The following is a 26,094-nucleotide window of genomic DNA, read 5'->3' as shown; positions in this document are numbered from 1 at the left end:
TAAAGTTTTTGCAAGTTTTTCTGCAAGAATTTTTGCAGGTGATGAATGCATTAAAATCCTTTCTAAGTAACAAAAAATCCATTTGCATTTAACTGTGTAATCTTACATATAACAAAACAGAACTAATGACATGTTCAAACTGTCTTTTGAAATGAAACATTAGAATAAGACTGAAAAAAATGTATGCAAGAATAAATCTCATTTTCATCAGACTATCTTGGCCATTCTACAAGCTTAAAGTAAGGAGGATAATTAGACTTACTCTCATGCAAATCTTGTTGTGAAATCTCTCAAAGATCTACCAAAGAATCAGAACCTGATTTTTCTTGTTTTTACTTTTGTGTTAAGTTGCATTTTAGTCCAAGCATGAGTCCTACTTAGAGCCACATTTCTCTAGTTCAGTTAACATTCATTTTCACTCAAACACAAATTCATCATCTTCCTGTTCTAATTTCTCAGTATTTCTTCAAATCCACAGCTGCAAATGGTCCCTTGTGACTTTTCTTATTCCTTTAATGGCAATGCTAGCAAAAACAGTGTCCTACTAAACTTTTTAAATGGAAGTATTTACTTTTTAGTATTTCTCTGCCTTAAGGCAAGGAGAGTTTATTTATAGAGCAGTATTCATAAAAGAGCAGCTTGAAGGGCTTTTACATTGTCAGAAAACAGCATTACAAATGTAGTTTGGCAAAAAAGTTATATTAAATTAAGAAATATATTAAAATTAAGCACAGTAACCATTGATTTTACCTCTGTTATTGCAAACAGCACTCCTGTTTAGGCTGATATCTTCTCCTTAGATCCTTTTCAAACACACTCAATACAATCCAAATTCCAAAAAAGTTGGGGCGCTGTATAATGCAGATATAAACAGAATGCAATGATTTGCAAATCCCACAAACCCAAATGTATTCACAATAGAGCATAAGCAACATATCAGATGTTGAAACTGAGGCATTTTACTATTTCATTAAAAACCATTCTGAATTTGATGGCAGCAACACATCTCAAAAAAATAGGGACGTGCTCTAAGGTGGCAATGCATTAACAAAAAGCATGATTCTGTACTGGAAATCACTTTGTGGGCTAGAGAACATTTCCAGAAATCAGTCAACACACTTGCCATACCATAGGCAAATGCAAGTTAAAGGTGTATAATGCAAAGAAGGAGCCATATGTGAACACAATCCAGAAACTGTGCTGTCTTCTTTAGGCCAAAGCTAATTTAAAATGGACCGAGACAAAATGGAAAACTGTTCTGTGGTCACATGAATCAAATTTTGAAATTATTTTTGGAAACTATGTACATTGTGTCCTGTGAAATACAGAGAAGGCAGGCTATCCAGGTTATTATCAGCACCATGTCTGATGGTATTGGGTTGCATTAGTGCCTATGGCGTGGGCAGCTTACACTTCACTGTCAATGCTGAAGTATATGGAGGTTTTAGAGCAACATATGCTCCCATCAAGACAATGTCTCTTTCCGGGAGGGTCTTGAATATTTCAGCAAGACAAAGCTAAACCACATCCATCACAACAGCATGGCTTCACAGTAGAAGAGTCCGGATGCTGAGCTGGCCCGCCCGCTGTCCAGACCTTTCACCAATAGAAAACAATTGCCACATCATAAAAGGAAAAATCTGGCAAGGAAGACAAGAATGGGACAACATTCCTCTCCCCAAACTCCAGCAACTGGTCTCCTCACTTTCTAGACGTTAACAGAAGAAAGAAGAGGGGATGCTACACAATGGTAAACATGGCGCGTCCCTACTTTTTTGAATGTGTTGCTGCCATCAAAATCAAAATGGTTAATGTTTTTTGTGTAATGGTAAAATGTTTCTGTTTCAACATCTGATGTCTTATTTATGTTCTACTGTTAATAAAATATAGGTTTATGAGATTACAAATCATTGCATTCAGTTTAATTTACATTTTATACAGTGCCCCAACTTTTTTGGAATTAGGGTTGTATGAGAAAAACACTTTAAATCAAAGCTCATTATACTTGTTTGTGTGTGCCTGGTCTCCAACCCTGTAAATTGTTTCATTCTGACCTCTTAGCAGGAAATAAATAAGAAAAGCTCTGATGTGTGTTTGGTTCGGGTTCCTCTAACGATCAATGTTAATGACCATTCAGTGACTTAGACTACATCTATGTCTCATCTCTGTATAAAGTGCTCAAACTCTCATTCTGCCTCCTGTAGATGTAGCTGTTACATTTATTGATCCTGTCTTGTATTAATTATTACACAAAAACTCTGCCTCCCGTACTATGTTATTGATTTTTACATGAGGTGGTGCAGACAGTAGAACAAGGCTGGAATCCAAATCACGTGATTTGCCCGGTTTCTCAGCCAGGCTCGCTGGTTATGTGATTGATTACGTATCTGTGTGAGAGGCTGCCTGTGATGAATACATGTGGACTGCTTTACATGTCCTCCATGTTCACGTAGGGACAGAAAATGTAAAACTTGGCCTTTGAAGAAGGTTAGAGCTCGACATGAGAATAGAGAACAGATGGGTGGTGACGTCTGAGATTTTTGCTGATTGTGTTTGTTTTTGTCTGAGAGAAACAGAGGGTCAATATCTCTGCTGTGTCACTATAGCCTCCTATGAAGTCAAGTACACGTACGACCTCCAAGGTTCAAAGACATTAGCACTTACACGTTATTGCTTTGTGCGATAATTTATGACTTATAGCATTTTTATAGCCTTGATGTTGACTTATGTCAAAGTGACAACATAAAAAACTCAGACAGGCATGACTGCAAACACACCACGAGCATTGTGGTGTAAATGCAGTGTCTGTGAGCCATCTTTAAAGGTAGATTGACAAACAAAGGCAAATATCTTAAAGATACTGGACACACTGTGGGAGCGGGTGTATCTAGCATGGTGCCAAATTTGTAAGGAACATGCATTTGTGGGATGAGCAGCAGAGCTGAGCAAGTCAGTTGCACCCATGAAAAATTTGCCAGATCTTCTCTGCCAATGCAAACAGCTTATTCAACCATTAACTCTAGTTTGGTGTAGTTTGGTGGATTGGATGATTGAAGTCTGGAGAAACAAGACATACTCGCAATTTAACAGTTCGTTTAACCAACAGTAGCATGTGGAAGAACCATACACAGCCACAACAGCCTGCCCCCCCCCCCCCCCCTCCTCATGCTGGTCACCAGCCTGGTCACACACTGCTGTGGGATGGCATCCCATTCTTCAATCAGCATTTGTCCCAAGTCAGCCAATGTGGTTGTGTTGGTCACTCTGGCATGAACAGCACACCCATGCTAATCCCATAAGTGTTCAACAGGGTTGAGGTCAGGACGGCTGGCAGGTCATTCCATCCTCTTCACTCCCAAATTCTGGAGTCTCTGATAAACCCCGCTCTGTGGGGGCGAGAGCTGTCATCTTGGAGGATAGAGTCTGGTCCCAGACTGTGGAGATATGAGATTGCCACTGGTTGCAGAATCTCATCTTGATATCTCTCTGCATTGAGATTGCCTTTGATGACAAACCTCGTTCTTCCAGTGAGGGAGATGCCGCCCCACACCATCACAATACCTCTACCAAAAGATGTTACTCAGTTGGTGCAGGATTCAGCATAGCGTTCTCCAAGTCTTAAAAACTAGCAAGTCACCTTGTTTAAGCAAAAAGTAATCTGAGTATTTTAACAGATTGCTTGTTTTACATTACCTCCAACACTGGTTTATTGGTATCATCTAACTTTTAAGTAGTAGGTTGTTTATACTCAGTCATCATACAATAATGATAACCAGTACAGACATTTTAAAGAAAGTCAGAAGTCAAGTATTACATTGTGACTGGACAGATGTAGGTAAAAAATGATTTTACATCTGATGAGGCACTCTCTCCAGAGTTCAAAGGTGCACTAGTGGAAAAATCCAGTGAACCATGAGCTAATATTAAGGGTGTAACTGTTGACAGAGGTCACAATTCAGGGCATACCTCTGTTTAGGGGTCATGGTTCAGTTCAACAGGAAACAGTGGTTCAGGATGAATACAAGTACCATAACACCCCTGGCTGGTACCTGTGGGTTTACAATAGAGATTCCTTCTTTGTAGATTCGAATATTGTCACACTGGTCTAAATACTTGAGTTTACTACGTACATGACTCTCTTTTTAAATACTGTGAAGTAGATTTCTTTTTTGATCAACATTGACATTAATTTCTTCCTTTTCTTCTTCCCCTGTCCTAGAGAAACAGCATTACTCTGTTAAGGTATGTTACTTTCCCTCTCAGACAATATTTTTTGTAACATTTTGAGAATGAGCAGGTCTTACTTAGTTGCTAATCCTTTTAAATCAGCCTACTCAAGATAATTGAGAGAAATGACTCAAAATGAAGCTCCATAGCTTTCCATTTACTCATTTTTTTAAACTTGTTTATGGCTGAGTGGGTTCTAATGTGGTCTCCCATTATGGTTAGCCAAATGTCTGCACGCCAGCCAAAGAAATGATGTTAAAACCAAGCAAAACATGGCACGGCAAAACCATTGATTTGTTCATGTTGGTCGCTTAACCATGTAAACATTATGCTCAAACAACTTAAGTGTTGAATAATATTTGGGAATGAGAAAAGTGCAGTTTGAATTGGAGGTGAGCTGACAGAGAAACAGCTGCCAGGGGTTACATAAAAATGAAAATCCATGAATACAAATTGGATTTCAGTTCAGTGGAACATTCAGAACACCGTTAAGACATAGGGGGGTTTTCTGGTTTACAGTAAAGATACTCACTTCATCGCGATTATAACTCTTATTCTTTGTTGGCGGCGTCTTTACGGCCACCAGGGGAAAAATAAAACACATTAATGCAAATGTACATTCACTTTGAGCAAACTGAATTTGTGGCTGCATTGCCTTGACGGAGAGCTCAGGAAATGAGCCTTCGAATTGATCGAATAAATGCCCGTGCTGATATGCTGCCCAGACATCAAAAGTGAGCTACGAACGCCAGCATCATACACTCGTCAGTCGCTCTTAGGCTGCTTTTATAGATTGAGCCTTAACTCCACAACATAAATCTGGATAAGTCTTGCTGTAACGCTGCCTATTAATCTATACACGACGCTTGCAGTAACAAGATTATTTCGAGCCACGGCTCCACTGGCGTACAGCAGAGGAGACAGCCTATACACGCCTCACCCAAGGGTGCATTTTAATAGGCTTTAAACTGCCGAGTAGAGTGTGACATTGCTCGTCCTCTGCTTTTGAGTACATTAGACCAGGTCCTTTTTACTGCAGTCAAGCCTGTGGCCATACCATGCAACTTCAACTACAGTAAGTTTCACGTCATATATCATTAGAGCATACAGTGTTCTTTCTCCAAGTCCGAAAAGTTTGACTCATCTGAGGTTGATCCTCATTGTGACGACGGCCTGAATTAATGAAGTGGTGTTATAGACCTGCAGTCACCTTTAAGGAGGCCAGAGGACGAGATAGCTGTTATGAATTACTGCAGTCTTAATATTACACTCATGAACTTCTGCAGAATGGATGGTTAAGTCTTTAGATTCTTGTATTAAACACTGAGTGGTTTAACCAGGCTGTGACTTCTGTAGGCTGAAGTACTTTTAAAAATTTACACCAACCATTAGGGAAAAACAGGACTGAGAGTATGAGGGGTGAAAGTAACAAAAATTAAATCATAAAAGTGGAGGTGATAAAAGCTCATCTGAATCAAATTTGAAGTGATAAAAATGCATTTGAATTTAAAAAATTAAGTGTTGAGTTATGAATAGATTCGATTAATTTGAGTTGATTTGGTGAAAACTGTTGCAATTAATGAAAATAGTGGCACATTTTATTATTTGATTTTTTTTATTCATCATTTATCTCTCACAGCGCAGGCATTTTCATTCAGCACTGAAGGAAGGAGGCCTCAAAGGTGGAAGGCACAAAAATTATGATTAAAATTAAGGTGATGAAAATGTGATTTGACTTATAAAGCATCAAAAATGGACATGAATAAAACATTAAGGGATAAAATGTTTGTGAAGTCAATTTTAAAGAGATAGTCTAGTAATTCAATAATTAATTTTCATCATTTACATTCACAACGTGTAAGTTTTGAGTCAAAAATCACTGGCTTCCAGCTTTTCGGCAGTTAGTTAACAAAACAGCTAAATTGTGCTATCAGATCAGCCTGTACAAGAATTATGAGTTGGTCGAATGAATTATGTACCATTTTTTAGAAACACAGGCCTGAAACCTCAGTCAAATGCTTTTGAAACTGTAATTAAGCCTCCTGCCAGTAGTCGACGCTGTAGCTTTGGTTAGTGCTGCTGACTTCCTGCTAAAACTTTCACCTCAGCACTTTGCCAGACGTAACCATGAAAAACTTAGTGTTAAGTGTGTTATAGGAACAGTGCGGTTTGGCAGTATTTTGAACCATAGAAATGGAAATAAAGTTGTATGTAGGCTGTTAAGGGTTATACTCATGCCAAAGTCGCAACCAAAGTGATGAGTACATCACATGAAGCATGATATCAATCTGCAAAGTGAAATGAAGGCTGGCAGAGGTAGCTGCTAACTGTAGCCACACTCTAATCGGCAGCAGTATGACATCATACACTAGGGCCCGACTGATTAATTGGCTGGCTGATTTAATCAGGCCATTATTAGGCCTATTAGAAATAACCATTAATCAGCCAAAAGTTAGCCGATAGATGCCAGTGTTAATGCTAGTATTTACTCTAATAAAGTGACGGGAATATGGCTTGATTTTACTTCGACATGATGTCTGTGTTCTGTTATTTGTCCAGGAGCAGGCGCTTCAACTCCGTTCATTTTACATTCTCCACATTTACCAGGAGAGTGAATTAGAGCCCAGTGCAGCTTGGCTGGGCATCAGATTTGTTTGTTTGCCTCAGTCGTAACTTTATTAAGCCTGTAGTCAACCAAAGCAAAAGCAAAACTTGGTCGACCAAAATTGCACCCAGGCACCAACCAATCAATGGTTGTTCAGGTAAAAAAAAAAAAAAGAAAGATACACCTTGTTGGGGACCAGTTTGATCCATACAGGCTCCTTACTGTGCCTGCTTGGTACTCTACTCTTGGTGTCGCGTGACTCGCCAACTAGGGTGATTTTGGTAAAGCTTTTCAACCAAACAATCAACCAATCAAATGGAAGCTGTCAGCTCTAAAGTTTGTCACTAGCTTGTGAAATAAACAAAAACGCCATAAGTTTCCTGTTTTTTTTAACCTGCTTCTTCATCAGTCATGATGTGCCTCACTTTGTTGATCACGCTTGTCTGTTTAGCAGGCTAAGGTTAAGATAACCTAGACTAACATTATCGAGCTATAAATTTGACTAGTTGGTTAAATGCAATTTAAATGTACGTTCAGTCAAAGGGGTAAAAAAGCCAACTGGGAAAACTTTTCCTGACCATAAAAAATCCCCTAAATTCTACAGTTAAGTTGGATAAATTTACATGGGACTCTACAGGGCTTTACTTGCATTCAAGGCCAGCCACAAGTCAAGCCTACAGTGTTTTTCTGGAAGTAAAAATCCCATTCATTTTTTATTGGGGATTTGATTATTAGCGATATAATTGGAAGTATTTCAGTCAGGCTTACTGCGAGCAACCTGAGAGTTCAACAATGGTATAAGGTCCTGTGGGAGAAAAAAGTTTGCAAGAAAAAGAGTATATTTGCAATCTCAGCCAAAAAACTACAATACCCACAATCCTTGAGTGTCACAGTGACATCTCTGATTGGTGGGGACTCTGGATACCATGAAAACCATGAACAAAGGCTGTCAAATGTTGATGAAGACAACAGATTTGGTTTCAAAGCTTAAAAAACTATCCTAAATAATGAAGATACTGTATGGAAATGGATTGTGGGACATGTAGTTTTCATCCTTGTAAGATATATATCTTGTACCCATGCCTTTTTTTCCATATTCAAATGCCATTTCTGCACCGGATCAAATGTTTTATAGGTATGACTACTCAGGTAGATTGATAGCTTGGTTCATGGATTTAAAGTGTTGAAGCAAGGATTTTGCAAAATACATCTGGAGTATTTGAATGGCAAATTTTACTTCAAGAGCCAGAGCTGCCAAAAAAGTTGGCAGCCACCGCTGAGCTCTAGTGGTGCTGCAGATTTTGGCACTACTGGGTTTGTTTCATTTGTTTGCCTCAAAATTACCTCTTGTTCCTTGCAGAAATAAACTCGAACTTGAAGGAAAGCAAACATTTTATCTTTTATAAAATGCTTTGCCAATATTTTACAGAAGTTTGCAAATGTAATCCGATACAGAAAAATGCAATTTATGAAGTAACACCTGTTAGAGGGATCATTTCAGTGTTTTCATGCTCTTAACATGAGAAACAATAAAGATCATCACCAGTCTTATCCTTCATTGCTGTCCCTGTATCTTTATGCTGTTTTATTTTTGTGTATTTATCTCCTGTGTTTCTGTTAAGCTGAGGGAAAGCTGCAGAGAGCCTGATACCGTTGTCCCAATGTGTATAAACTCAATCTTCTTTTATTTTCTTTTATCCTTCTTTGAAAAGGATTCGTCTGAGTTGTTTTTTTATTGTTACACTTCCATCCCTATGAACTATTTTCTCACAGATTCAATGTTCTGAATTTTGTCTCAGTGACTTCATTTAATACAGTATGAAAGCTCTGCGGTGTAGTTATATTTGAAAATAAAAGGCAGAGAAAAGAATACATTTTAGAGGTAATAATTTCCTCATACACAAGTCAAAACAGCGTATCTTTAATGCGATGGGAGTGACTGTAAAAGTCTCATTCATGCTCTTGACACAACATTAAAAACCGTCGGTGGGATGCATGCTCGTAAAATCCTGTTTCAAAGTCCCATTTGTTGTTCCAGCGCTGTATAAGGCATGATTTAGAGCCTGTGAGGTGCATGGGAAAAGACAGAGCAGACTTACGGAGGAGTCATCATCGGTCTGTCTTTTAATATGTTCCACATGTGGCATGAGAGAAAACCATTAGCATAACTCAGGAAAGCATGGGTCCATTTTGGATAGTGGGTCTGCAAAGAGGGGGACTTATTACGACAATGTTATGCTAATGAGACTTTAATGACTCCTCTTTAATGGTACTCTCTGTGTCTCTGCAGCAGAGAGTTAATTTCAGCTCATTTTTACTTCATCACTTTTTACTCACTCAGTGTTTGACTCATTTTTCTAACAGCTGCAGTTCTGAATTCACTTTGATGTCCTCTGAAACATTATTGGAGTTGATGTTGTGACTAGAAGTCTCACTACGTGCTTTTTAAATGTTGCTCTTCTCCACAGACCGAGAACGATCTGTGGGAGGTGTGGAACAAAATGGGCAATCAAGGGAACAAGTGGAACAGAGCGGAGATCCCTCTGAGGAAGCTGAGGAACTTTCAGGTGATTTTTGAAGGGATTCGCACAATGGACGTGAGCGGAGGAGCCGCCCTGGATGACCTGGAGTTCATTGACTGTGCACCAAGTAGGTGATAAAAGCAGTGAAAACAATTCAAATTAAAATAAAGTATGGTTTGAAAGAAGCTTTCTGAGCTACTCTGGCGACAATGGTTTATCTACTACAAAGAAATCCCAGTAAAAATTAAAACAAGAAAGTGCTTCTTATCATTCTCAGGTAACATGGTTTGTCCCGACATTAGTGCTGCACATCTAAACAAATAGCAATCTCAATCTCAGCATCAGGCAATTACATAATTGCATGAAGGCTGCAATTATTTTTGCATTAACACTTGTGCCCTCCTCAGATTTGCTACCCTCTGGACACCTTCCAGGCAAGAATGCACACGTACAGAAAAACTGCCACTAAATCACCATGCATCAATATTTCTTTCTTTTTCTTTTTTTTTTTTTTTTTGAAAATCACTTGAACAACTATCAAGCAATCAATCAAACTTTATTTATATAGCACCTTTCAAACAAATTCAATTGCAGTTCAAAGTGCTTTCCAGGATTGTACAAAAGTGATTGACAAAAAGGTATAATGGTAAAAAGGTTTAGAGACTAATGCACACAAAAGTAGTTTACTAAAACAATCAGAAAGATGAATGAAAAGAAAAGAGACAGAGATAAAAGACAAAGCAGAAAAGGGAAGAATTATGAAATACAGTACAGTAAAGGTTAAAATAAAACAATGATGAAAGATTTAACATTCCAAATAATTCAAAGCCTATAAAACTGGACATTAAAACATAAATGATCATAACTAGAGTTGAATAAAAGCCTAAAAACCCTAAAATTAAGATTTAAAATGATAAAGTACTACATAAAAGCCAGACTGAGTAAATGTGTTTTCAGCTTGCATTTAAAAATCTCAATATTCTCAGCTCCTCTCAGATCCTCTGGCAGGCTGTTCCATAAAAACGGAAGGAAGAATCACCATACTTTTTAGTTCTGCTCTGCGGAACAGCCAAGAGAGAAGTACCAGAGGATCTGAGGGTCTGTCCTGGTTCATAAACTAAAACCATCTCTGATATGTAGGTAGTCTGGGGCGAGGCCACATAGTGCTTTATAAACTAATAAAAGAATTTTAAAATCAATATGAAAACTAACAGGCAACCAGTGCAAGGACTTTAAAATAGGAGTAATATGTGCTCTCCTCCTGGTCTTAGTCCGGACTCTTGCTGCAGAATTTTGAATGAGCTGGAGCTGATTTATTGTGTTCTTTGGTAGACCAGAGAGGAGAGCGTTACAGTAGTCTACAGTAGTCTACAGACTTCCTCAAAAATGAAAAACATTAAATAATTTCCAGGATTTTAACCCTTTAAACGCCAGTTTGATTATATTAAATATTTCATTTTTTACTACAAAAAACACACAGAAATATTTCTTTTTCCATAAAATGAATAGTAGGATGGGGCTTGGGTGGGTCAAAGATTAGCAACAAAATTGAACTTTATTTATTGAGAGCTCTTGATTAGTCGCTTGATGCTTTCAGCTGTCTATTTAGGAGGGGCCAAAATATGCAATCGTTTAGCTTAGCTTAGCTAAGTTTTCTAATTACTGAACTTAGGCCTGTTGATACTACTGAAACTGAGAGACACTCTCAATTCCACCCAGCTCTGTGGCTGACTAACTATTTTGAATAAAGGTGTCTGTTCAATAAACACTGCCCTCCGTAGGATGTACTTACTAAACAGTAAACCAGCGTTTTTTTGTTTGGTTTGGTTTGGTTTCATGAATGAATTTCATAAAGTAAGGACTAAAAAGATGGTAAAAGTGGCAACCTGGTTAGGACTAATCTTGCAAAGCAGATGGATACGTGGATCTGTGTTTCTCACTGGTGAATCCATCTTGCAAAGCTTCCGTCTCAACGCTGATTGGGCCTGGTTAGAAAGTGACAGGACCAATCAGCGTTGAGGGGCAGTACTTTCAGGTGCGGCAGAGTGGTGATGTAAACAAGCAGCAACAAGAGGCCGGTGTAATTATGGTGGAAGACATTAGCATGGATGCTGCTAAAGCATCAGTTTTATCAGGACTTAACAACATTTCTTTGTTAAAGGAAGAACAAAGAACAGCAGTGAGTTGTTTTCTTTTCAGAAAAGACAAAAGTCATGTACTGACATGTCTACAGATGCCATAGTTCACGTTATGCATTTCTCTATGGATTTACTCCTCGGTAGCGGCTACGTCAAGTGTTTTGTTGCTCTGATTGGCCCATAAAGATGTGACAGGCAGAACATTCATCCAATCACCCTCCAAATTTTTTTTTTTTTTTAAAAACCCTTTTTAACAGCTTTTCTCCATCATTATGTCAAGTTTATCCGTGAAACCAAAACGTTGAAAACACCTTATGGAGTGAAGTTTTTGTCAAACCGAGCCCCATTTTGAAACAAGTCAGCAGTAGAGAGCTGCGTAGAGCAGCACATCTCTGTCATCTTTCGTTTTGACTAAGAGCCCTCTGGTAGAAGAATATGTGCACAGTGCCTTTAAACAGGTGCTGAATGTTGCTTAAATGGACAGATATTCAACAAATACCACTCTGAAACATTTGCTGGCAATCAGTTTAAGCTACCATCATAATGACTTATTCCATCACTTCCTTTCGACCCATGCCTGGGACTCTTTAATCTCTGCTGCAGGTGCTGAAAATACAAGAGGTTTAGAAGAAAAAGTGGGAAATGTGTTAAAGTTATACTGCTGTAAAATGGAGCAACTAGAGTGGAAAGTTTTTTATAGCTGGAAATCTGAACACCTGGAAGAGTAATCACACAGTCAGTGGTGTTTTGTGAACATCTGCATTCACAATATGGTCACAGTCTGCAGAGTGGAAACACAAACTTGACTTCTTTATTTGAGAAGTAATGCTGTTTCCACACATGCATTCCTAATAATTTGTAGGAATTTTCCTTTTTTGTCTAACCCTTTTTATTGGGTTTTTGATTTACACACACTGTGGGAACAAATACCTCATATAATAATAGAAAATATTTTCATGCCTTTAGAGAGAGATGTGAAGTTTAAGCTTTTCAGGGAATTTCTTTAACATTTTTTGCTAAAAGTTAGTGGAATTTTCTCTAGGATTTTTTTTAAAGAATGCTGAACCTTTGAATTGACTCAGTCTGTGTTAATGGACATAAATTAAAATGGCTTAAGTGTCCTCAGCGAACATCAGAAACAGTGATAACAGCAGTAAGAATGGATAGAAAATGAAACTAAAAGAAGTTTTTTGGACCATAAAGAGGATTATAAGGCATTAAAAGTCACTTTTACTCTCCTCCATCCTCATTTTATCAAAGTATACTTTCAATAATCTTCAGCAGAGACTTAGAAATGTGCTGTGAAATGATTTTATGATCTCTTCAACTGATAGTTTGCATGTCTAAAATTGATTCTTCCACCGTAACGCAACAGAGAGAAAGAAAGAAAGAAAGAAAGAGTGTATCTTAGAGGGAGGAAAGTTTGATTTTGTGCACGGTGACAGACGCTGCTTGATGTTTACATCTGACACAGATGTTCCACATTAAACTGGACACCGTGTGGGAGGTTCCCCCTCTTCGTCACACAAACATAAACACATTCAGACAGCGAGATGTACCCACACTGACCTGGAGACATGTAGGAAAAAAAAAAGATGATGACCGACAGTCTGCTCATGACTTTGCAGAAGTTGTGCTCAATTTCCATTAACTTTCTATTATGTTAAAGTGGTCTTTTTGGTTTATTCTATGATGGTATTAACCCTCTGACCTCCTGGAAAGAAACTCAACTCCTTACTCATTGGAGACATCATTTTATGTCTGCCTTTGAAGTTTTATGCTGCGAACACACTCGTAGTGTCGTCTCCTCTCTTCTCCCTCCTCTGTGCTCAGTCTTGAACAAGGCTGGAGGGAAGAGGCTTTGATTTCCCTGACAGGCCTTTGTCTGATTTTGTTTACCTTCTTCTTCTTTGCCACTTGTGTCTTTTGATGCAGCGAACAGGACGCCTTTAGTAACTCACAGTGATTCATCACAGCTTTTCTTCTTATTAAAAGAAAGTAGAAGGCTTTTTGAGTCGTAATACTGTTGTACAACATACTAGAAGTGCAGCACCTAGATACTGTAGGCATCAGAAGTTTTCTAATAGCTGCATGAACGAGAGAAGACAGAGGCAGTGTGAAAAGCATGATAGAAAATGAAGCTGATCACAGTAGAAAACAAAACAAAAATGCAATGGTGGCAATGGCAAATTATATATTTTGCACAGGTAGAAGTTTATGTACACTGTAAAATCCAGCATATAAACTTGACTAATAATACCTATAATATCATCTAAAAAGTTGGCTGCAGCTCAAATACTATGGCGACTTTTATACCAGTATAAAGCGGTGAGACAGGCGACATCATTACTGCAAGTTCATGCAGCTGCCGCGGTCACATGAGACCTACTGTGACTGAAAATTCACCTCATTTATTATATGTTATAAAATAGTTGCTTCACTGTTCAGAAAATGCTGAAATACATGACACTGACCAGGATTTGGCGCCACTTTTTAACCGCTTTAAGTCATAATCCTGCATTAAAAGTTAAGGAGTGTGAAGTTTAGCAAGTTAGCCTTCTGGAGCGCTGATTTAACTGCAAACAATTCTCAGTACAGACAAGTCACGGGCTGAGGAGGGTAGAGCGACCCTGTCCCACAACAATCACTAACTTGCGTACGAAAGCTAGTTAATGCTCAAACTCCCTATGGCAAAAACAGCAGGTTTTTGTGGGCTTTGCTGAACGAAATGGAAATCACCACACAGGAGGACGGTTTTAACTTTTGTCCCTTTCCAAAAAATAGACTGTGACTTATATGTCAGGGCCATTTATATTCCAGATTTTACTATACTTGACAGGAAGATGAAAGGAAGATGTTACACAGGTAACAATGTGCATTTCACAGGGAGAATAATCTGTATGGCACTGCTAGAATAATATCTTATTGTATAATGCTCATGTGGATGTGAATTGAATTGTGTTGGTCTTTAATTTATGTCCGTTTGTGTTTTAGATGCTGTAGAGCCAGCAAGTTGTCCTGCACTCACAGACTTTGTGTGTAGCAGTGGTCACTGCATCGAGTCCCACTTGGTGTGCGACAACAAGGCCGACTGTGCTGATGGATCAGACGAGATAGACTGCGGTGAGGAAAATTGATCCTCCTTGGATTTACAATCAAAGCCATCTAGAAAATTTACTTCAGACTCAGACTTCTCAATCTTTCTTCCCACCCGTGTCTCGTAGATCACGTATTTGGCTTACCAGGCGCTTGTGATTTCAACATGGATGAAAAACAGTGGGAAGATTCGTGCCAGCTCTCTCAGGATACTGATGATGACTTCGATTGGAGGATTGGTCATCGGACTGAGACGCCAGGAGCTGGACCTCCCACTGACCACAGTCCAGGTTAGTATTGGCTCTGCTGCAAACCCGACAGCACTAAAGCTCAATTAAGCCCTACAGGCCTGAAAAGAAACTAATGATTCTGTGACTTACCCTGATTTTGGTGAATGAAGTTTCTTGAAATATCATCATGATGCAGTTTCATAAAAAGCACAGTAATAGGACAAAGTGTGTCAAATCTGCCATTAAGAGGAAAAGAGAACAACTTTTAAATGCATTTTTCCAAATAGAGTTTGGTTTGATTCTTTTCAATGTGTTTCAGGTCATGAGGAATTCTAAATGCTGATTGGTGTTATGCACAGTGTAGAGCAGCTTTGTCGCTCAAGTTAAAATATTTGGTTGGTAGTGGATTGTTAGTGTTAGCTTCTCTTTAATGAAGATGTTTGCTTATAGAGACGAATAAATCATAATAGCGTAGATGCAAGCTGGTTTGTCAGCACAGATAAAGTCTACCTATTTATTGCTGTCATAGAAATGTTTTATCTGTATACACCAAAGCCACATGATATGTGACTGGTCAATACAGGTCAGACTTTAGATTTTCTACACACAGTAAATTTTGAGTAAATTTTACTTAAAATAAATACAGTTGTACTCTGAAAACATTTGGTCCCAGTCTAAAGGATATTTTGTAAAATTGACTCAGCTTGCAGAATGTTTCCAGTCATAATTTACTCTAAAATGTGTTTTTTTATTGAACTCAGATTCATTTCCAGCACCCTGGAGTAAACTTTCCCTGGGAGGCTTAGTGTGATACCCCGATAACTGGAGCACACCCTCCGTTCCCCTTTTTTAAAAACGTAAACCACTACCCTGGCCTGTCACTCAATAGGCACTGTCCCAGACCTCCATGCGACATCTCATCTATGCTTCAGTTTGCCACTTGAGAGGTTTTTGACCACCTCAGTGACCTCCGCTAAGGCTATAGCAGAGCCTTACCCCAGATCTTCACTCTGTATCCTCCTTGGAGAACATGTTAGATGGGTTCAGGAGTTCTTCAAAGTGTTCTTTCCATTGCACCACAATGTCCCCAGTCTGGGTCAGCAGTTCTCCACCCCTGCTGATGACAACCTGAGCCAAGCCCTGCTTTCCCCTCCTGAGTTGTGGAAAAGTTTTCCAGAACACCTCTGAGGCCAATCAAAAGCAAAAACTCCTCCCACACCCGGATTTTTGCTTCCGCAACAGCAGCGGCTGCTGCCTTCCGAGCAATCCAGTACCTGTCCGGTACCTGCTTCAGAGACCCCTAGGCTAACCAAGCCTGAAAGGCCTCCTTCTTCAGCCTGACAGCTTCCCTCACCACTGGTGTCCACCAGCGGGCTCTAGGGTTGCCGGACTGGGGCTTCTACCAGATGTTCTCAGTTCACCAGCACTACATGTATAAGTTTACCAGGTCTGTCCAGCACTACACACTACAGAATCTGGTGAAGTTTTGATGATTTTTCCCAACTTTTAAACCGCCTCATCATGACAAAATCAGCACTAACACACAGAACGTACCAATACAAGACTCTGTTTGTGTTTAAAATTGTGTTTGTGTGTTTCTGCCTTGTTTTTGTAAAAGATTTATAATCCTGACCCAAAAAACCCACCCTAAAATGAAGAACAAACAGCTCCTGCATCCTCCTGACATCCTCCGTGTTTTCAGCTCTCAGGCAGAGCAGAGTTTTTGTAATTACAACTTGACAGCTGGGAAATTGGAGCTTCCGACAGGCGTGTGAAGGCGGGGTTAATAACGTATCCTGATCAATGTCAGCCTGAGTCAAACTGAGTTTAACAGCATTGGGCATGCTGTTTATCTTGTGAACAGACACTGCAGCATCAAAACAAGATTTGTTTTACTGATAAATGGAAATCAGTCCTGGGGTACAAATAACTTCATCAGCGTTGGGTTACATTTACACTTCTCTGTACGGGGCAAAGTCGAGCAGCATTTCCATGTTTCTCCTTCACCGTTAATTTTGAATTTATCAATGTAGGTTTTTTTTACATTATTTCTATCTTAGCCTTTGCTTTTAAAGCACAGAGACTCCCTGTGCCACTATGTTAGCACTTCAAGAACATTGTGGCAATACTATCTGAACTCCTGAATAATTTCTCCAGGGTCATGCTGATCCTCTTTATTGGTAGGGTGATGGACATCCCTGTATTTGATTAAACTGAGGTGGGAAGAGGCCTTCAAGGTGCATTTACTGTTGTAATATTTTTGTGCACAGGTGGTTAACCTCTTGGTGGGCAGCTTAAATCCCTCAACCTTAAAGCAGTCTGAATGGTAGTTTTTATGAGCCACTCACTCTCTAGCAGAGGTATTGAGTGTACACTTGGTGCACTGATGCTGAAGTCAGATTGTGTTGGTCTGGATAATGGCAAAAACATAAACCATCTTTTCTCTCTATTTGCTCACTGTGAATTCACCCCCTCCTCTCATTGGCCAGTTGAGCTGATCAATCAGAGTGATGAATCTGGACACTGAACCTCTGCTCTGAGCGTAGAGCTAATCAATAAACACAGGATACACACCAGAGGGCTGGACAAGGATTCATAGTTGTAATTCATATCTGTACATGGGAAATGGACTCATCTTTTATCTAAATCAATGCACAGACACAGGTTAGACTTTCAGGGTTTTGTGTCTGAGAAATATTCACTGCTGTGATTTTTGAGCTTCTTTTTTGTACACTGAGGATTATCGAGGCCTTAAATCCCCCTTAAATCATGTAGAAAACTCCCGCTTTGTTCCAGCCTCATGCAGATATTGTCTAATCTCTGAGAATGGATGAACTGAAGAAGCTTTGCAGCTTTGTGCCTCAGGTAACATGATTTCAGAACAAACACTTCTGTCCAAATATGATGCATATAAGCAAAAGTTATCTGAACTCTTCCTTTGATTTTGAGAAGGTTAAAGTGAGGATTATTTCTGCTCCTTTTTATTATAGTGTAAGCACTTAAAACATACATTCTTAAGGGGACAACAAAGCAAGTCGTACTGTGTCATATCGTATGAGATCGTATTTATCAAAACGAAATGTATCGTATTGTATTACATGGAATCATAATGTACATAAATGTAACCTATCAAATCAGAAGATAACATAACCTACTGAAACACATTTTATTGCATAAAATCATAACATAATGCATTTTACTGTAACAGAACATATTGTGTGATATTGTAACATGTCATGTTATATCATACCGTATCAAATTGTAACTTAAAACATAATGTAACAAAATGTAATTTAGTGTAATATCCCATAACATAATGCAATGTAACATAACACACATATGTATTGCATTGTATCATTTCAAATATATTGTTCTGTATCATATTGTATCTTATAGTATGTATAGTATTATATCATATGGTATGATAAGATCAAGTTTTATTGTATTGTATTGCGTTGTATCATGTCATGATGTATCAAATAATATTAACTCCTAAGTATCTTATTGTAGCCTGTTGTTTCATTGTATCATTACATATTTTACTGAAATGCATCACACTGTCATACTGTATCACACACATTGTACAATGTTGTGTCATACTGTATTGCATCATATCCTGTTGTATGAGCTTCAATTATTTTTTTCTCCTTTTATTTCATCTCTTCTCATACAGTCTTGCCTCATATATTGGTGTGTCGTGTTGTATGATTTAATTTGGTATAGTATTAAAATGTACGACATCACACGGCATAGAATGATGTCTGTTATTGTACAAAATCATATCAAATCATACATATTGTGTCATTGCTCACTGGTGTTATCATACAGCATTATAATGTATCCTACTGTATCACGCTCAGTCTATTTGTATGATATTTGTCATATCGTATCACATATTGGCTTCTTTTGTCTAATACCTTCTTGTATGCTGTCCCATTCTCTTTGACATTCAGCTTCATCATTAACCACTGTGACATACTGTATAACTCTCATTTCACATAAATCTATTTAAAATATTAATAACTCTGTGTTTTATCTCCAAAGGTGGTGGGGGTAAATTCCTGTACATACATTCAGCCACTCAGAGAGAGGGAGACGTTGCCAAAGTCACAACCAGGAGTCCATTCCCAGCCAGTCACGGCCTTTGTCACCTGCGCTTCTGGTTCTACATGCACGGCTCTGACGGGATGGGAACGCTCAAGGTGATGAAATTAAGCCGCATTTCCATAAATAATTCAAAGTCTCCCTTTGTGTGCGTCTAGCTTTCAAACATGCTTGTTGTTTATTGTCATTTTGTTGTCAGATGATCCATCACAGTCAACCTGAAGGCTTAATTTGGTTCTTACAGCTCCCCTCACTACATTAAACTCTGCTTTCTGTCAATCACCTGATACCCACAGGAAGAAATGAAAGTCTCTCCTGCCAGGAAATGATCGATCAAAGCGTGACACCTTGCAAACTTGATTATCATTTCCATCTTTTATGTCTTTTTTAGGCGCCTTTGTTAGCCGTGTTAATTTCAAGGCAACAAACAATAAGAAAATATAAAAATAAAACAGCTAATTTGGTTTGAGAGAACGTGTTAAACTACATGTAGCTGTAGACTGAATATTCACAGATGGCAGCAGTAGTCCTCTGTTAAGAGCAGTAAAATAACAACCATGTGATTTACTGCACTCTATGAATCTATTTGAATGCATATAAAATATTCATTTATATCCTCAAGCTCCTTTGAGGAGTTTTTAGCTGGTTATGAATCAGACTAACATTAATACTCATGCCTCTACTGAATATGAGCCACAACAGCAAACAAGACCATGCGCACAAAGATTGATTCTCCTTGTAATGTAATTTTCAATGTTTGAAAACACTGCCAAAGGGTTTGTGTCAGACAAGGAGATTAAAGACACACCGCAGCAAAAGCCTTTGTTTACAATTACATATACTCATGTATCTGACTGTTTAAAGAAAGCAGGATGTGATTTCTCTGCCAGAAAAAAACTTACTACACATGCACAGGACAGATTCAATAACAAGATAAGAGATAAGAGGGGCATTAATGTATCCAAAATGCTGCTTTTGTGCAGAGATTGACAATTTTGAATAGAAAACCAATGCAGAATTTAGCACTCAGAATACTAAGCATAAAAACACCATCTGTGCTGTAGAATGGCCAGGGCAGTAACTTAGGAAAAACTTATCTGCCCCTGCTTCTCATTAGGGATACAACAACTATTTGGATGGTTGAGTAGTTGGCAACAATTGAGCGATTAGTCAACCATTCAGATAGATTTTTTCACAATTAGTGGCCTTTATTGAGATAACATGCCATGACAAATATAAATTCAATCGATATTTTTGTCTTGGCTTTAAAATAGGGATGCACCAGTGTCAGGTGTTGTTGCTGATACCAAGCCTAAGCACTCTACTCATAGAATGTTGCAGGTACTTTTGGATCATGGGGCCTGTCCCCCTTAATAGGTTGGGAATGATAAAGATTATCATGCTAATTTCCATCTGGTTTCATTTGAAAATAATGCAGCTTTCATTGCTTTCAAATGCACTCTATATTCATTAATTTTATTCCTCTTTCGATTTTTTGACTGTGTGATAGAGATCATCACATGAGATGCTGCTAGGCCAATCTAATCCTTTGCTCAGATCAAACTTGCAGGGTACTAAAGCAAACCCAGAAAAAACACAGAGGCACATGGAGGAGCAGTGCAGGCAGGAGAGTTTACCTAGGGATAGACAGAGCGAGTCAGTGACAGTGGAGACGGTCTGTTCATGAAAAAAGATGGAGAAAAACATTTTCTGTTCTTCAAAGGAGGATGGGCTGTAATATAGTCATTCTCCCCTCTGTCTGTCTACTTCTGTCTGCCCGTTAATACCTGTTTTTCATCTAAAAAGTTAGCTAAGGCTTATATACCAGAGCATTTTATATACCAGCATAAAGGGCTGAAACAGACAATGCATTACGGCACGTGCAAGCAGCTGCCACCATCACAAACTGCACAAGACCTTATGCAATGGAAAATTCATCCCCATTCATTGTGTATTGTAAGTGGCCGCTTTGACTTTGCTGCTCAGAACATACCGGAATACATATCGACATGGACCACACCTGTAGGAATTGGTGCGACTTTTTAACCGCCTTTCCCCTCATTAGCTCATAACCGTGCATTTAAAGAACAAAGTGAAAATACTGTTGAGTAAATAAAGCGTGTGAATGCTGGTTTGACTGAGAACACTCCACGGTAAGGACAATAGGTGGATGAGAGCATGTCTTATCACTGCAGACTGATAGCACAACTACCGTATTATAGCTAGTAGATGTGCAAACTCTATACAGTAAAAGAAGAAAGTAAAAGAGCGACACAGATGCACAGAAACTGCACGTTGGGGACTTTGCTGAGCAAAATGGAAATTGTCACTCAGGAGGAAGGTTTGCACCTTTTTGCCCTTTGGCAGTCTGTGGCTTACCAGGGCAACCTATATTTATATCTCACCAGGGTCAGAACCCTGAAAAGGAAGTTTAACACTTTCTGTTTAGAAGTTTTGTAACACGTTGGTGTTGCATTTGCCGCCGTTGTTACACTGTTTTGTCAAAAAAATCTGTTAGTCAAGACAAGCCATCTTTATTTAACAGTAAATCTTTCTTAATGAGTATCCTTGAAGATTTGTTTGAGAGTTGAAGAGTAAATGACTCATCCTTTACTTATGGGCCAGATGAGTCATAAGCCATATGCACTTACAGACATATGTAAAATTTTCCCCAATTAAACACTTTCTTTGACTACATAGCCCTCCCATATGAAGCAAAGGACCTACCCATGCTAAGCAGCAGTTAGTAGTTAAATCAAGCAAACTCAGAGTATGCATGTACCTCAATCCCAAAGTCCTTTCCTTCTTTATTGCTTCTATACCAGCTGTGTTATAGAGACTTCTAAAAGCAATGAAGACAAGGTTCTCTGTGAGGCTGTTAGTGAAGGGAACTTCGGCTCTTTTCAGTGATCCGGCTCATTTGACTCGGCTCTGCAGAAAGAGTCAGCTCTTTTGGCTCCCAGATGGCTTTTCATTCATGTACCAGTTTGGCTTCTTTTGACCTGCCAATTTTAGCAATGTTATTAGATATGACTGATATTTGGGCAGGTATTTTACTCCAACTGTGCTAAATTTTTTAAATTGATGAAAATACCATGTAATTAGTTTTCAAAATGTACTGTCTCCCCAAAACACCTTGTGGGTTAGATGAAATCTGCTCACTGGCTGGGCTGTATACCTGACATAGAACATTGATGTAACACCATCAAACACAAGCCTTTAATGCATGGTGTGCCTGTGGTAGAGGATAAAAGATCATCCCTACTAATCAGTCAAATAACGCACAGACACACACAGTCTATATAAAAATAATAAGAATAGTTATAATATACAACGGCTCTCAAACGGGATCCAGCTCTTATCATTAACGTAAAAGAGGCGGCTCTTTGAACCGGCTCGTTCATGAACGACCCATCACTAGTGGCTATTAGCTTAGCTGTGCTCTGACTTAACATTCACATGCTCAGTTTGGCTGGCATGCTAATAAGACTTAGTATTTACAAACTTTATTGACAAAAATGTTTGACTCTATATAAATCATGTTTGTTTTGCACCGTAACAGGTCTACACTGTTGGACCCAGTGGAACCAGACTACTGATGTGGGCAACGACTGGAAACCATGGTAACCACTGGACATATGCTAATGTCATCCTTTCCAACCCAGCACCTTTCAGAGTGACCTTAGAGGCAGAGGCGGGTGGAGACATGTGGACAGACATCGCCTTGGATGACATTTCCTTCACTGTAAACTGCAAAGATGAAGGTAAAGTTTTTCCTTTTTTTTGTCCCCATTTTTATACTCCCATCAATTTGGTTTCTTGATTTTCCTTCATTTCCTGTGCCTTGAGTTCTCCACTCATTTTTCATTTCCATTCCTTCACTTTTCACCTCCTCAAGTTTCTTATTTTTCCACATTTTCTGTCCACCAACATCCATGCTCCTCTGCTCCTTTTCCATATAAACTACGGACCCTCAGGGAGAGTGTAGGGAGGTAATGGAGCCTGTTGCCCTGTAGGTCTGTATGAATTCACTGTGGAGAGTGGGAAAGTGCTGGGGGACAGCACAGAGGGCAATAGGAGGCTGAAAGCAATTACATTTATATTGTGTTGTTTCCTCACTTCCACTCCGCCGCTCTCTTTTTAGCCCTGGGTCACTTTTCAGCTGAGTTTCTGTAGAGCAGGCTTTTGATATCTCACACAGACTATCAACACATCTCTGTCTTCAAACAATCCTTTGAGGTTTCTGACTCAAATATGAGAGTGAGCATTAAGATAACAGAAAGTTATGTATAAAGGATGGGGGATATTTAGATTTTATTTTGAGGCTTGTTGAACAGCTAAGGGTAACTGAAAACCTGCATGTGTTATTATTGTCATCATGTATCTGCTTTATTCCCTGTCACTCAGGACCCATAACTCCCCAGCCCCTGACCTGTGCCGTGGACCAGTACCGCTGTTTGTACTCCTTTCAGTGCATCCCAGAGAGCTGGAGGTGTGATGGAGAGCCGGACTGTGCAGACAGGTCTGATGAGGAGTTTTGCCCCACCATGGAGGCGGGGACTCTTCCTCCTCAGGATGGCTGTCCCGATGGATATTTCCAGTGTTTGAATGATGCCTGCCTCCCATCTATTCTGCGCTGTGATGGCATCCCAGACTGCCCTTATGGAGAGGACGAGTACAGCTGCCGTAAGTAGATATAAGAGAGAGTCTGTGGTTTGAGTAATGTCAATCTTAAAGAAAATTTTCTATCAGTGTGAAACAACTACAGCTAAAGTCAGCTAGAATGCCTATCAAAAGTATTCAGCCCCTTGAGTCCTTTACTCTTTAATTGACTTTATAAATCAATCACAGTCAAAACAAAGTGACAAAGTGAAAACAGATGTCTACAAAGTAACGTCAATTAAGTGAAAATATGAAATGGAAGATAAGTGACTGCATAAATATTCGCCCCTTTAAAGTAACTGACCCAATTCAACTGAGGTCCAGCCAATTGGTGCTAATGGTCTAACAATTAGAGAAACGAGGATCATCTGACAGCGATGGATGTGAGTAAAGTGATTATATTATAAAGACACCTATGCCTGGAAGGTACAGTAACTGCTTAATCAGTATTCCTGGCTACCATTACACCATGAAGACAAAAAGAACACTCCAAGCAACTCAGAAAAGAAATTATTGAAAAGTATAAGTCAGGGGATGGATAAAAAAGCACTGAACATCCCCCAGAGTTCAGTTAAATCCATCATCAAGACATGGAAGGAATATGGCACATGTGTAAATCTGCCTAGATCAGGCCGTCCTCACAAACTGAGTGAAGGAGAAGGAGACTAGTGAGAGAGGCCATCGAGACACCCATGACTACTCTGAAGGAGTTACAAGCTTCAGCAACTGAGATGGGAGAGACTCTGCATACATCTGTTTCCCAGGTTCTTCACCAGTCAAAGCTTTATGGGAGAGTGGCAAAGAGAAAGACACTGTTGAAGAAAACTTAAATATGGACTAGAGTTTGCCAAAAGGCATGTAGGAGACCCCATGGTCAGGTGGAAGAAGGTCCCTTTGTCTGATGAGACCAAAATGGTGCAACAAACAGAACATCCTCTCTGTGAAGCATGGCGGTGGCAGCATCATGCTGTGGGGATGCATCTCGGTAGCCTGCACTGGGAGGCTTGTAAAGATAAAGGGTAAAATGAATGTGATAGAATATGGAAAAATCCTGGAGGAAAATCTTATTCAGTCCACAAGAGAACAAGAGAAGATTTATGTTCCAGCAAGACAACAACCCTACACAGAAATGGTTTAAAGACAACAAGGTGAATGTTCTGGAGTGGCAGAGTCAAAGCCCAGACTTCAGTCTAATACAGAATTTGTGGCTGGACTTTGAAAGGACTTTTCACACCTGATCCCTGTGCAACCTGACAGAGCTTGAGCATTTTTCGCAAAGAAGAATGGAGTAAAACTACAGTATCCAGATGTGCAAGCTTGATTGAGACCTATCCACACAGACTCAGGGCTGTGATTGCAGCAAAAGGTGCGCCTACTAAATATTGACTTGAAGGGGGTGAATATTTATGAAGTCACTTATTTTTACACAATATATTCTTATTTAATTGACATTACTTTGTAGAAACGTATTTCAATTTGACATTAACGAGGTTTTATTGTAATCTTATCTTGTCAAAAAATATAATTCATATAGACCATTTGATTTATAAAACCAATAAAAGAGTAAAACATTCAAGGGCTGAAATACTGTACTTTTAAGTAAGTCTTAATATGCAGGTGTCCATTTAAAATGACATTTTAATTGGGATTTCACTTAGAATACATCAGACTGCATGGTGGTGTTGTGTGTCACTCTGTTGCATCACAGGCTGCTGGATCTGTCAGATAGAGCTAGGGTGGAGTTTCTGTGTTCTCCCCGTGGAGGCATGGATTTCCACACATACTCTGGCTTCCCCCCACTGGCCAAAGACATGCTTGGTGTCTCAAAATTGCGTGAATGCTTGTCTCTGTATGCCAGCCCTCGATTAACTGCTGATCAGTCCAGGGTGTACCCCACCTCTCATCTAATGGCAGCTGAGATCGGCTCCAGCCCTCCATGTCCTCAAACAAACAGGACAGCAGATAGATAATACTGTCCTAAATTAATTTTATGTGCATTTTTTCTCAGTGCGTTCTCTCAAAATGAAACAACACTCTACCCACATTAGCCTCTGCCTTGCAGATCTACAATGGTGAAAAAGTGTCCAATTTTTCTATTTATGAATCAGTTTTTCTTGCTGGTAGGCTTGCTCTGAGCATTTTACATTTTGTTCTTTTAACCTAAAACTTTGCCAACCCTTTCCTCAATGAGAATTTTACTTCTTCCTCCCGTGTGGTTATACTCGTAGAGATCTGTGACATGCTCGTAGAGATCTGTGAAAACACCTCTCAAACATCCTGTTCACCCTGTTTCATACTCCATGATTTCCTTTTCCCCCCACCAGCTCTGCTGCAGTGTGAGCTGGGAGAACTGGTGTGTGAAGGTTTGCCTGGTTGTATCCCTCTTCAGAGGCGTTGTGACCGCTCTGCCGACTGTCTGCCGTTTCACTCAGATGAGTCCAGCTGCCATGGTAACATGTTTTTTCACCTACCATCTCCTTTAAAGCTTCCTGCCATTAACCATTTTATGA

General features: G+C 39.3%; 1 protein-coding gene across 1 annotated transcript in view; it reads left to right on the top strand.

The window, feature by feature from the left end:
* Positions 1–26,094, top strand: part of malrd1 (MAM and LDL receptor class A domain containing 1) — a 109,663-nt gene that overhangs the window by 69,757 nt on the left and 13,812 nt on the right. Inside the window, exons 21-27 of the mRNA XM_041814287.1 lie at positions 9,301–9,481; positions 14,487–14,615; positions 14,717–14,878; positions 18,863–19,020; positions 22,485–22,686; positions 23,330–23,608; positions 25,909–26,034. Coding sequence (XP_041670221.1) covers positions 9,301–9,481; positions 14,487–14,615; positions 14,717–14,878; positions 18,863–19,020; positions 22,485–22,686; positions 23,330–23,608; positions 25,909–26,034 — 1,237 coding nt within the window. The remainder of the gene's footprint in view (positions 1–9,300; positions 9,482–14,486; positions 14,616–14,716; positions 14,879–18,862; positions 19,021–22,484; positions 22,687–23,329; positions 23,609–25,908; positions 26,035–26,094) is intronic.

This window comes from Cheilinus undulatus, linkage group 19 (assembly GCF_018320785.1).
Source record: "Cheilinus undulatus linkage group 19, ASM1832078v1, whole genome shotgun sequence".
In the NCBI taxonomy this organism is placed as follows: Eukaryota; Metazoa; Chordata; class Actinopteri; order Labriformes; family Labridae; genus Cheilinus; species Cheilinus undulatus.
This window is presented reverse-complemented; position numbering and strand designations above follow the sequence as displayed.